The following is a 14122-nucleotide window of genomic DNA, read 5'->3' on the forward strand; positions in this document are numbered from 1 at the left end:
AGGACCAGAGTTTGGTCCGAGAGGTGCTCTGATTTTGGTGTGTGGTCTGATTTGTGACCAATTACAAATCAGCAGGTTTTGATGTATGCAGAAAAAATAGTACATGAAGAGAGCAAAAGCAAGCAGGTCACAATCAGACAACCTGATGGCATCCCATTTCTTATTGGAGGGAATCTGATGACAATTTATTTTCAATATAAACAGATATCTGAATGTAAATTGCTAAAGCCAATTAGCCTGCCAATCAGCCTATAGATTGCCTAAACTCTGAAGTACTTTTGTAAGTTATTATCTGGCCATCGGCCTTTGCCGCATGTCATTCCCCACTTGCTCTCCCAGATTTATGCTCTTTAATGAGTCCTGTCCCCTCAAAAAGGTATATATCCCCCAAAATAAACAAAAAAACCACTTACGTATGCCAGACTGAAGCCTCTATACCAGGGGTTCCCAAACTTTCAGCCCTCGACCCCCAAAATATAGATGCCAAAGACTTGCAACCCCGACTGTCCCTCAAAGTGATTTAATGTGGCTTCATTCAGCTGGTCTGCAGAAATTTAACTTACCTATATGAGCATGTGTCTGTGTTTCCTGTGCTGTTATGAATTAACCTACTGCTCCCGATGCTTTTGATAATTCACTGGTCACTTACCCTAAACTTAGGAGTCATCTGACAACAAAGAAAGGCAGAAAACTCATTACATTTTCTGTTTTCAAGGTTTTATTCAGTGACTATTTTGACTATATTTTTTAACTATAATGGGTAAAATGTACTATTTTAGATAACTTAAAAAAATTAAATTAAATTCTGGAAGACATCTCACAACCCCCTATTTGTGTCCTGCGGACCCCCCAGGGGGCCCCGACCCACACTCCCTGTTCTATACAACTCACTATTTACAGTGAAACTGAGACTCCCGATAAACAAGGCACTAACCAGGGGAGGTAACAAATCAAGAAATTACGTTTCTTACTTTGTAAACATGTCCATGAATTCAGCTATGTGTTTGCCCTGAACACGTGGTTTCTTATCAAGTTGCTGATTGGTCTGTAAAAAGAGAAAACCCATGGAAAAGGATGTATTGGATGGAAATCATTGCTAATCACTAGCGACAACAGAGGTATATATTATCATTGGACGATAGCCACTGTGTATGAATGCACTAATTAATCAAGCTTACATTGTGATTCACTGCCAACAAACTAACAGTGTCAGTACACTCATGTACTATCTAATCTGTGTTAATCAGAAGACCAGTATGCTCCTCTTCCTTGCACACTCACTCACACACACACTTGTGCTATCTCTCACAGCATAGTCTAAATCACCACATATTTCAGCCTTATTCTACCCTGACCCAGATACTTGTGTTCTTTCTCTCCCAAATCCTTTTAAATATGAGTCCACCTTTTTTTCCCAGCTGCAGTTTTGCCTCCGCCGCCTGCCTCCCTTCATGGTTAATCATTGTGGTGCTAAAAGTCGTGGAAGAAAAAAAAACAAACCTTCACTCCAGGACACTTAAGAAGAGTGCATCACTTTAGCTGAGAAGCTGTCTAAAACAGAGAGCCTTTGACTGGAGTTTGGTGTGGGATGTGATGTTGATAGGTAACGTCTGTGTCCCTGGAGAGAGAAGCACTCTGGGAGCTTAATGTGACTTAGAATGACTTGAAAACTTTAAAAACCCTGTGTGTCAACAACTTGCAGAGTGTCTCTTGACTTAGAGTGTAACTGAAGTTCATTCCTGCTCTGTAAGTGCTCTTTCTTGGAACACTACAGCAGATGTGACTAAAGTCTCAGCCTATCTAAAGCAGAACCTCAGAACAATATTATATAAGTTTCTCTTACTAGACCCCCGAAGGGAACACAAACTGTACGTGCACCCAGCAGAAGGGTAAAAAATGAGGCACAAAAAAAAAGACTTAAATCTTCCAACCCGAACAAAGAAACCCCCCTGCCATAATCTCTGAAATACACCCTCCACCCGTGTAATTAACCGTGGCAGCCATTTGGATCTCGTCGAACATTAGCCAAATTACCAACCCCGAAGGAAAACAATGACACACTTCTTCAGTTCCACAGCTGGTGGATGAGAGCAAGGAGTCTCTTTGAAAACCTCGATACACACATAGGAATATCTTATGTGTCCACGCCTTCAGATGTCCCAGTTTAACCCTTAAACACAAACACAAGCTTGTCTTGCACAGAAACATCCCCAATAAACCCCTCAGAGTGGAAACTTTGACACTTCAGGTGTCTCTCAGCTTCTGTGTTGACAGAATGTCTGTGTGTAATTATGTGGAAATGTGTCACTGTGGGGTATAATGTGCTCTAGTTTTCTTGCCGGTGGAATTTTGAGGAAAAGTAGTAAGAGACATTGTACAACTGCATACTGAGTGATGTATGTGTATGCGTGTGTGTGTCAGTGTCAGTGTGTGTGTGTGTGTGTGTGTGTGTGCGTGGTGTGTGTGTTGTGTGGTGTGTGTGTGTGTGTACAGTTCTCTCTGGAGAGGTTTTAGCAGAGCTTACTTATTCAACCCACTGGTCTGAACTGATGGAGTTCTTCAGGCTAAGATCGCCCTGCATGAAAGATTGGTGAGCAAAAAACGATGTCAGACACAGTCTTGTACTGCACACTGGCATACTTTCACACACACACACACACACACACATAACACACATGCTCAGACACCAGAGAAGCTGTTGCCTGGCGGTGTGATTCAAACATTTACACCCACTAGGGTCGGGAGAAGCAGTCGCGGATTCACGGCTGTGCTGAGGAGATGCAGAACAACAAATCAGAGAAATGTTGTGAAACCTGTTTAGAGACACAACTGAGAGAAATAGCAGCAGCTTGTGGGCTGGAAGCTTTGCAAAAAGCCATGGAACAGTGCAAACACACATTTGGCACATTGGTTTGTCCATTTTAATGCTTTGCAGGGGAGTTAGATCTTCCAATAAGACCAGACCACAAATCAATACAAGTACCAGACCAGAGGCGGTGTCTGTGATATAATGGCAGCTCTGAACTTTCCAAATCAAAACATGGCGGTCATCTGTTGCTGTTGAGCTTCACAAATAAACCTGCCTGAGATGCAAAAGAAAACTAGGTCCAACAAAAAGCAGCCTTAATAAAGTTAAAGAAGACGACTCAGGCGAAATTATAAAAGTCAAGGAGCAGCAGAGAGAAGGACAAAAGAGGAGTGAGAAAAAGCTGCAGGCATTGGATGGTGTTGTGGATGAAAATGTCATGCTACTACATGCGGCACTTTTCCAGTGGCAGCCTGGAGCTTGCTACAGACAGCTCACGCATCATGGGAGGCCAGATACACAGTGGAATATCTTCTAAATTAGTCAGCAAATCTGTACCGGCAGCCCTCATGTGTATGAATGAGAGTCTGTCTGCGTTGGAGACTGTGTGTGTGTGTACATCAAGGAGAGAGGAGTACTGAGACAGACAGAGAGGAAGTGGGTGGCTGCATTAATTATAATAACAGTGCTGAAAGTGTTTGTATATATATGCAAATTGTATGCATGCAACAACAGATCAGTGTGGGTATGTTTTGCGTACATTCACGTGTGTGTATCAGACAAATCTTTCAAATCAGACCTGGAGTCGATATCTGTGTGAGGCTAGGCGTTTTCAAATTACCTTAGATTACTGCCTGCTACTAGCAATGCTGGGCTAATCGAAGGCAATTTGCATTTGCCTGATGGGTAATTTAAGTGTCTCCCTCATGCTGTCAAAGGCAAGGCAGGGTTTTTTTCCCTCCCACCTAACATATGCTCACGAGGAGTGTGGAATGAAAGATATCTGAAAGTTCAAGGAGGCAGGTTCAAAGGAGGAGGGGGTAATGGTACATACTGTAGCTTGAGGATGATGAGAGTTGAAAATGTGAATGTCCTGGAATAAGATGGATCAAAGAAAATATAACACTTCTAAAATGGAGGTGGGAAGTAGCTGCACCCTGCCAAGAAAGAAGGTGGATGTTTCAGAATGTAAAGGCTGTGTATTGGTATGGATACAGGGGTTAGGACTGGATATATATTGAGCTCACATTACAATGAAACATATGAAAAGAGCTCAAAGTACAAAGTCAATTCCAAAGTTGTAATATTGTGTAAAATGTCAATATAAAGAGACCTTTTGCAAATCATTTAAACCATATATTTGATTGAAAATAGTGCAAAGACAACATATCACATTTCTTTAGTTTTATGAGGGGAGGGGGGTCCCTTTCTTCTCTAGAGCCGAGGATGCAGAGTCCATGATTTAAAACAAAAAGCCTCAAATTTGATTCAATTTTGATTCATCAGATTACAGGACAGTTTTGTACTTTGCCTCAGTCCATCTTAAATAGACTCTGGATCATGTTTATACATGGTTCCCTCTCAGTAGAGAACAATTTTAACCTGCATTTGTGGATACAGCATCAACATGTGTTCACACCATAGGGTTCACACACACAATGGTTTTGTAAATTATTTTGAGCCCATTCAGTGACTTCCACTACAGAGTCATGTCTATTTAATGCAGTTCCGACTGAAGGACTGGAGATCACTGCCAGCCAGCCTTTAGTAAATGGCTTTGTCCTTTTTGTACAGAGATTTGTCTAGATTCTCTGAATCGTTTAATGACATCATGTACTGTAGACGATGAAATCTGTAAAGGAACTTTTCTCTAAAATAGTTGAACTAATTGTTAACGCAGTCTCTCACAGAGTGATGAACCTCTTCCCATCATTACCTCTGATTAACTCAACCTCTCTGGAATGCCTTTTTACACCTAACCATGTTACTTAACTATACAAATTAATGCAACTAGTTGGGAAGTGTTTCTTCTTTTTTAGCATATACAACTTTTCAAGTGCTTTGTTGTTCCTGTCCCAACTTTTTTTAAACATGTTGCTGGCAAAAAAATTAAAATGAGATTATGTTTTTAAAAAAAACAATGAATGATTTAGGTTTATTTGATTTGCAAACCATCTAAATCTATTCCCAACGCCTTATGGAATTGGGGTTGTAGTATTAGGTTAAAATATTGATGTATTCAGTAAGCAGCCATATCAGAAATGGGATACTGCACAGCAGGTTGTTAAGCAGAAGACTCCTTTAAGATTGAGACAAGATAGGATTATGATTACCCTGTTGGGTTCGGTTCTGCTTTCACAACCTACATGCTATATATTTTACATTTGTCTATTTATTAGGATAGACCCGTTGAGATGTACCATCTCATTTTCTAGAGGGTCCCTTATCCTATACATAATGTATGCAAGGGCTTTTAAATTTTCCTCAAGGAGTACTGTTTCAGTGTAAAGTACCCAGAATCACTTGCATTCATCTATGAGAAATCAAATTGCTTTTCTATGTAGTTAAAACAGCAAGACCTACATTTGTATTCATTACAGGCCCTGTAACATTCAACACCATAACACTTCTTTTTGTGCAGCATGAGCAAAATAAAAATAAAATATTTGCACATAAGTTATCAAGTAGGAAATGATTATGCTTTTGCAGTTTCACAAAACATCTTTATACTTGAGTGTCTGTATTTTCTTACATCCCTTGTAAAGGTAAGGCTGCACTGAGGGAGCAGCAACTCCACATTGAGACGTGCTCCAAATTAAGTAGCCTCATGTGGCCGTCATTACAAACCATGAGCAGCACAAAGCAAGTGGGGGAAATAAAGACATAGAGACAGATAAACAGAGACAGAAAGCAAGGTAGGTGGAAATGAGCTAAGGACGTGAAAATTTGCCAGGAATTGCATTGCGCTGAATTAATCTTGGTGCTTATACTTGTTATAGTGCCAGGAGCCAAGGCAGGTGTTCATGAATGAATTTCTAAAAGGAGCTCTATTGGAAAAACAGTTGAGTGAGGAGGAAGAGAATGAAGAGACTAAGCATCTATTCAAAACTGAAGCAAAGGAGAAAAAAAAACGCCTCAGAGTTTTTGCAGCTGTAGTTAAAAGAATATATCAATACTCGGGTGTATAAATTATATCACTTTGCTGCTGTTAGACTATTCTATATGTTAATTCCTCAGAATATAATTGGGTTTCAAAATAACAGTCAAGACAGAAGAAATATGCTTCTGTAATGTTGTGCCTCCATCAGCTTGGCGTGGGTGTTTTCTAGTAGTTACTGCACACAGCTTGTGAGGTTAAGTGTGTGGATTTACTGACACATTAACTGGAAAGATTGATCCTCCTTTTTTGCAGGACAACAACCTGAATGCTCAAGTCAATTTTCAGCATAGCAGAACTCGCCGGCTCCGTCTGAATCAATTCTGTAACCTTTTCTGAAATCCAGTGGTAGGTGGTGCATGTGTGGAAATTTGTGTCTCTGCTGCAGGACCTTACAGCCTTCAGAATGCAAGTACCTCAAGGCGCACTTACAACTCGATGAGCTCCTGGTAGCACACCTGTCCCTCTTCATTGCTCTGGACCAGGGCTAACAGCATGTCCAGCTTGGATGGGTCCAACTGCAGCTCATGGTGCTCCACCAAGCTGGTGAGTTCTCCACTGGGAATGAAACCGGTGTTCTCTGGGTCCAGCTGGAAATAAAAAAAAAATCAGCCAACTCAGACACTGGTGATTAAAAAAGAAATCTGCATGCTGATAAGAGTCATATCGAACATGATGTTTCTGTTATGCATCCTGATTTTTCAATTAGCATCGCTGCGGAGATGAAGTGTCAGCTTGCCCTGAGGGAGAATGCAACAGTAAGGATGGACAGCTGAGACATACACACAAACACACAACACACACACAAGGATGCTCATAAAGACGAATGAGAGTACAGAGAAGAAGGCAGAAGCTCAGACAGTCACACCAGCATTAATTGAGCTGTGTTTGCCTCCATAATTGTCTTTGAAAAAAGCCTCATTCAACCTCATTAAAGGAGCAGGTCTGTCAAGCAAACAGCAGGATGGTGTTTGAAGCGAGAGAAGACTGGCGGGCATGTCGTCTAATAACTGCGCAGACCTGCAGTTTCCAACACACATTATAAACACACAAACACAAACACAAGAAGACCCTCAGCTTTAAATGAGGACGACTTTTCACTCTTGGTGTCTGGAGTGGATGCTTCCTTTGACCATGTGCGTCCGTCCCTGGTCACATTTGCAGCTTGAAGTCAGTGTGGTCTTTATAATCACCACTCACTCACTGAGCCCCGCAGCCCCGTGGGTTATTACTGCTGATGTCTGTATGCCACTGCTGCTCCTCGTAATTGATTTAAGCAGGAGAGCGTCATAAAAAAAGGCTGAGTGCAGTTGTCTGAAATAGCACCCGGTTAAAAATGGCTTGTAAAGTATAGGGTGTGTATCTCTGCTTGGTTAAAGTAATCTGGGTTCTTTTGGGGGGCGGCAGCTTCACCCACTTACTAGATTTTTCTTCCTCTACCTTCTCCTCTTAAATGCATTTGATTGCTCTGAAATCAAGCTCTAATTCCTCATGCCAGCTCCCCTTAGTAGATCTAATTGTGTTTGTGAAAATAGGCCTGAGGACAAACTACAGCAGTACAAAAAGACCACATGGGAAGAGCCCCTCACTGCCTCTCATTTTACCGTTTCCTGAATGCTAACACGGCCTCATTAGGTTGCAGATAGTAAACCAACAGCTTCTTGTTGCCCTGGGGAGGAGCAGCGCTTTCAGATGTTGCGTCAGTCTGGAGTCAGTCGTGCTGGATCATCGTTGCGCGGGTCATGAGTCCAAGAGTAGAAACCTCCGACTAGGCTGCATTAGTCTGGACCTGGCATGCTCTGACATGGTGAGACAAAGGCGTTTCATCTGCTGCATGAGGAGAGCGGCATTAGAGTCTGCTGCGCCGTGTCAGTCTGTTCTGCAGGAAGCTCAAAGCTTAAAGCTCTGCTGCTCTGCTAAGGAGCAAAGGAGATAAATCCAGCAGTGTAAGAGTGGGCGTGTATGTGTATCTCCTCTTAACAATTTTACTCTATGTGCTTTGCTACCCCCCTTATGGTTTTTTTTACAGTCATTAAGCCAAACACGAGCATCCCTATGTTTCCATTTATTCTTCTTTTCATTCCCATGAAAACTTGCATTATTCACCTGGGAGAGCACAGTAGAAGCAGGCACTAATGGGTTAGTTTTGATGATGCTTGACTCAGAACAAGTGTTTTTCCACTGCTGGTTTGACATATTAAAGTGATTTTGTGAGTTATGATACTTTTAGAGCACTTTATGTACCACACCATGGCATTGTCTATTTACTCAATGCACATGAAACTGGATTCGTGACAAAAAAAAAAAAAGAACCAAGATGGGGAAAGAAATACCCAAATCTATTTTTAGATAATCCCTTTAACTGTGTGTACCATGGACGTTTGTTAAAACCCCAGCTCTGTTCCCCCCTTGAGGCTTTCTGAGCAAAATGGTAAAGAAATGGATGTTTTACGTATTTAAGGTACTAGAATGACGTGGGGAATAAAGGGGTGGTAAGAAAGCAAAATAATGACAGCAGAGAGGCAAAAGTTGGAAAATGGGAAGTGGGAGGAGGGTTTTCATTCAGCTGATGAAACAGATGAAATGAAAAAAAAAATGGAGCAGTGGAAGGAGGAGAAGGTAGGAAATGAGAGGCAAGGAGAACAGAGGCAGCCGGAGAGGAAACAGAAATGAAACAAGGACGCACAGAGAATAAAATGCTTCACCACTGTCTGTTATTTCTCTGCATAACCCAGCAATGAGTCCTCTTCTTCTCTTTCCTATAAGGCGGGCTGTGACACACTCCAGTGCTCTGCGTTCACTTGCCATAGACGGGGGAGATAGATCAGATTCTAATGTGCTCCTGGCTCAGCCCGGCTGACAGGGGGAACAGAGAGCGGCACTGGGGACGTCTGATTACTGTCAGCCTCCATATGTCAGCACATCACTACACATACAGTGGCGGCAAACACACAGAGAGAAACTGTATGTGGTGTTGACGCTGAGCTGTCGCACTGCACGGATACTATTCCTTCTGTAGTCCTGACCTTATTCAGGAAGAACATTGCACAAGGGACACTGTCTGTAGAGGATACATGGGGGTGGAGGATTGGTTCTTGTAGCCAATTAGGGTTATCAATTAGCAAGATGACGAACCCTCAAATGAATGAGAGTTGGCATGAGGAGTATTTTTTTCTCCTGGGCAGGCGGGTGACGTGCAAGGGGGGGAGAAGAAGAGGGAGGACAGGCTGGAAGAAGTAGGGAAAAGGCACTGAGAGGGAGGCAGTTATTGAAGCGATCCAACACTGGTGAGGGCGACACTTTGACAAGCTGCATGTGTTACCATGGTTACTGGTCGCTTGTGTGTCATCCCTTTTCTTGCGTTCCCCTCCCTTTTTTACCCCAACGTATTGGCGATGGAGAGGACACAAAAGGGGTGAAGGGTAAAAGAGGGATGAAAGAATGGAAAGGGTACAGAGCTGATGCAAAAATAGAATGCTGATGGATGAAAAGGGACCAATGAGGGAAGAGTATGATGGTTAAAAGACGGAGGCAAGGTGTGGATGTGTAGGGAGGCAGGGCTGGAGATCATTGATGGAAGGGGGTTGTGTGAAGAGCACAGGGGCATCTGAGGGAGTTGGACACCGTACATGAGGAGAATGTATACACAGTTTTGAGGAGGACGATGAGGGAGAAAAGGGGAGGAATGTTGACTGCAGGGAAATGATCTCAGTGTTAACCCACAGGACCTCTATTACCTTCAGCCCAGTGACTCCAGGTGACCCTAGCCCGTGACTGACTTATCAGTCCCACAGGGGCTCAAGAGGAAACCTTCCAGTAAAAAACCCAGACATACTAGAGGCAGAAAATGTTGACAGAACTTCAGTCAAACCTGTTGTCTCTCCTACCAATGACCAGGAGGGCTGGGTATTCAGGCTTAAAACCTTTAAGGTAGTGACCAAAAATCTATTGAAGTTATACATTTTGGATATATATGTAATATGTTGGAAAAAAAAATCACATTGGACATTTGATGTTCATGTTAAAACAATTGTCCAATCCTGTTTTTTCCAGCTCCAAAACATTACAAAAATAAGATAATTTTCATCTGCTGCAGATTTAGAGTGTATCATTCATTCATTCATTTTCTCTCAGCTTGTTTTTTGTAACTCACTTTTCACCTGCCTCAGTCAATCTGCTTTCACAAAACTTCAACTTGCACAAAATGTTGCAGCCAGACTTTTAACAAGGATCCCTCATCTCTCCAATCGTGTCACTTCACTGGCTGCCAGTGAAAATTCAGAGTTGATTTTGAGATTCTATTAATTAGTTTAAAGCACTTCATAGCTTAGCTCCTGTTTCATATTTCTGAGCTTCTAACCCCCTTCACCATAACACTACCTCTCAGCCACCACTGAATCATGAAAGTAAAGGTGACTGCTTTTTTGCTGTTTTAGCCCCGAATCTAAGGAATCTTGCACATGTGATCTCTATATGTTTGACTGGGTCCATGTTGGTTGTTCTAGTTTGTATTTGTTCTGTTTTATTTGTGATCGTTTGCTTAATGTTATTAACACTACTGTCTGCTTTTATTTCTATCTTTCTCTCCTTCCACATTTTTATTATGTGATTGATGTGAAACTTAAAAATGACTAGTCTGACGGTTTCATTCATTTCATTTCATTGGTAGCTGCAGCTGTTCTTCTTTAATGAGCCATTTGATTGGTTAACTGCTGCAGCAGTTATATAAGGGACAATGTATTGTGATCGGGCTGTTACTGCGGTTTGGAATCCCGACAAGGTGAGCACATAGATTGTATATATAATGAATATAGTATCCTTGACGTCACCCATCTGTTCCTGAGCGCTGTTTTGAAGCCAATCGACGGCTGCAGCCATATTGGAAATGCTAAACTCGTCCAAAAGAGTGTGGCATAAAGAGGCGGGGTTTGAGCCTCCTAGCCAACCGCTATGTGTTCCTGTCTGGGAGTCAAGTCAGTCATGTCCTTATTTGGGCAAAAACTCTAATCTTAATATCTTCTGAACCGTCGCGGTAAAAAAAATTCACCCCCGTACAGTGTGTGCCGATAGAGAAATTAGCTACGTAGAGCCAAGCCGTTTTTTGAACCAGGCTGTAAACATGTTTATTAATGCTGCAAAGATCGTCTTTTTTGAATTGGTGTCTTTGTGGTTTCCGGTGTTTCTGCAGCCAGCCTCAAGCAGATTCTCGATGAATTGCATTTCCTAACATTTCCGCATGGGCTTCATAGTTTGAGACCGGAGGTTGCCACTTGGGTGAGCAGGACCCAACGCAAAGCGCAACAACCCGTTAACTATCCATCATCCTGCTCATTACCCCACTTCTAACTAAAGAAATAGATAAGTTGACACAAAATATTGATTTAATGATGACTTCATTAAAATCAGGCTTATTTATTTAGCTAAAAATAGTACCTCAGATTCCACAGTTGGTAAGGTGTCCATGGCAACACTATAGTCTTATTAGCCCACTTGTCGGTGCCTTTTTTGGGGCTTTTTGAAGTGATTCATCTGTCTGAAGCACCTGGTGAAGGACTTCAGCTCCATAACTTTTAAACTCTGTTAACCTCCCTCCTTGCTTCAGCACTGTTTTCTTTCTCTCCTCTTCTTTTCTTTGCTGGGGACTGGTCAACCATCAACCAAAAATCTTACACTTTGTACTCTTTAAATAAATTTAAAGTAATGTTGAAAATAGCCTCCATGTTGTTTACAGATTTACACTAAAGATTTTGCCAAAGTGTCAACAAGCAGAGGTGATGTGGTTTTGTGGTTTTGACCAATCAGAATCAAGTGTTTAACACAGCCAGGTGATTACACCCATAAGTCTTTGGTTTGGAGTAGTCCAATGCATAGATTTGACCAAATTCAGAGTAGATAAAATGTGCACTGTCCAAACATTTTGTTTAGTTATTTATCAAACGTCACGATCAGACAAACACTCGGGAAAGTGGTTTCATATAAGGATTGTTACATTAGAGGTATATTAGTGATGTTATTATTAAAGGAAAAGATGCCCATGATTTGGAAGGTTTACTTGCATGATATTTGGGTTCATGAAACTACATCAATAAATGATTCAAGGGCTCCAGGTGACTAGGGACATCTGTGTTAGTATGCAATCTTAGAATTGGCTACCTGGACCCCTTGAGTAATTAGACCAACCAACTGACAGGAAATCAAACTAAACAGTAGAATAGGAAACATCAACAAAAAAGATTGACCAGACTGCCAAAGATTAAGCTTGGGCAGCAACTTAGAACACTTTGTATTCTTACCGTAAATTAACATTTGATGTCTAAAGTACACAATCTTAAAAGGTTGTTTCTAGCTGCTGAATGAACTGAATTTACTCTCTGGAAGATTGTGACTCACACTTCACTAAGGTAGGAGGGTAGCACCAGCACTGGTGCGTTTCCCAGTTTTAGAGACCCAGTGCTAACCTCGTGGCACACAGCCAATACTACAGACTCCTCCTGTCTCTGTGAACAAGACTGTCAAGCTTGAACAGGGTCGTGTATCTGCAGAGGGCAGCAGCATTTACACGGCATATTTGCATTGCATCAGATAAAACTTGACTATTGTCTCTGCTGCCCTCAGGACTCACTAACAAATGGGCCACTGACTTTGTAATTATCACAACGCTCTCTCTGCCCTGCTGTTACCATCGTTACGCTCAAACATGACCAATATGGCTTAACGATGTGACGGCCATAAGATCCAAACCACTTTCTCCTTCAAGTAGAGGATACTGAGGAGAGATGCCGAGGGAATTTCCTTCATACAAACAATGGTCTAGCTCAGTTTCCTGGCATTTCAGCAGAGTATCAAACAGCCAGAGGCATTGTCAAAAACAGCTTAATGCAAATTAACACCAGAGAATAATGAAAGTGGGACAGTATAGAAAAGCTTTACTCTCTCTACATGTCATAAGTATGTCAGAATAGTACTCTAGTCTTTATAGGGGATATATATAGACCAGATAAGGGCTAGATAACATGTGCTTAGACATTCCCCATCTAAAGATAGTGCATTTTAGCAGCTAAGTGTTGCTGACCATTGAGTCATCTTATCAGCGTAAACACAACAGAAAGACTATCAGAGAAGAGAGAAAGAGAGAGAGAGAGAGAGAGAGAGAGAGAGAGAGAGAGAGAGAGAGAGAGAGAGAGAGAGAGAGAGGGAGAGAGAGAGAGAGAAGAGAGAGAGAGAGAGAGAGAGGAGAGAGAGAGAGAGAGAGAGCATGTGTTTGTGTGCTCTGATTGAGAGCATATGTGCGTGCCTGCAAAGGCCAGAAATAGCCTGAGCTCAGCATTGCAACCTAGTGCAGACAAAGACTAATAAACTCACTCATGTTGCCACTGTGTTACTTTTCTTCCTCTTGCCCTGCAACACTTTTCATGCGGCTCAGGGTTGACAGAGCTCTCTTTTAAAACCTGCAGTGCTCAAATACCACTAAGCAGGGCCAGTTTTCTTTGTCTTCAAAACTCTAGAAACCCCTCAGTATTAGTGTCTAAAGTCTTTGAAACCCAATGTTTGCTTGATTGTGGGAAATTTTGGACAAGTAATGGCTTAAAGCTTAATTTTTTATTTAACAGTGTAGGGACGTGTGCGTTCAGACAACCAAAAGGGTTAAGGTTGTCACCCTTGCTGGTCGGCGTCCGCATTGGCTCAACAATTATTAATATTTTTCTACTGTGGACCTAAAATGCTGGTCATATGTTGTGTCTAAGCTGTAGCATCGTTTAATGGTCACTGCCTTAATGCTCTACTGCCCAGATGATAAGAGGTACAAATGGCAGATGGCATCCCGTGGTGTAGCGTGGTTTGACAGTATTTAACAAAATAGAAATAAAGTTGTGTGTAGGCTGAAGTAATGCATAACCAGCACAGGCATGTGAATGTTAACCTTCAAGGAGGACCAAAGACTGGTGGTGCTAGCTCTGCTAATGTTAGCTACACTCGGCAAACCAATTTGACATTGTTCACTTGCAGACTCTGTGAGCCTTTGTTTTGTTTTTTTAAAGAAACTTTGCTACATTTTGATTGTTTTTCTGAATGTTTTCCTTCCTTTAGACTAGTCGGTTGGTAGGAATTTACATCTCCGCAAAAGTGACTGAGTGGCAAGCATAAAACAGACTTCATAA

General features: G+C 41.8%; 1 protein-coding gene across 2 annotated transcripts in view; it reads right to left on the minus strand.

The window, feature by feature from the left end:
* Positions 1-14122, minus strand: part of rhbdl1 (rhomboid, veinlet-like 1 (Drosophila)) — a 57468-nt gene that overhangs the window by 40201 nt on the left and 3145 nt on the right. For both annotated transcript variants that reach the window (XM_034707558.1, XM_034707557.1), the window contains exon 2: positions 6396-6553. In XM_034707558.1, the coding sequence (XP_034563449.1) occupies positions 6396-6553 (158 nt within the window). The remainder of the gene's footprint in view (positions 1-6395; positions 6554-14122) is intronic.

This window comes from Notolabrus celidotus, chromosome 18, assembly GCF_009762535.1.
Source record: "Notolabrus celidotus isolate fNotCel1 chromosome 18, fNotCel1.pri, whole genome shotgun sequence".
In the NCBI taxonomy this organism is placed as follows: Eukaryota; Metazoa; Chordata; class Actinopteri; order Labriformes; family Labridae; genus Notolabrus; species Notolabrus celidotus.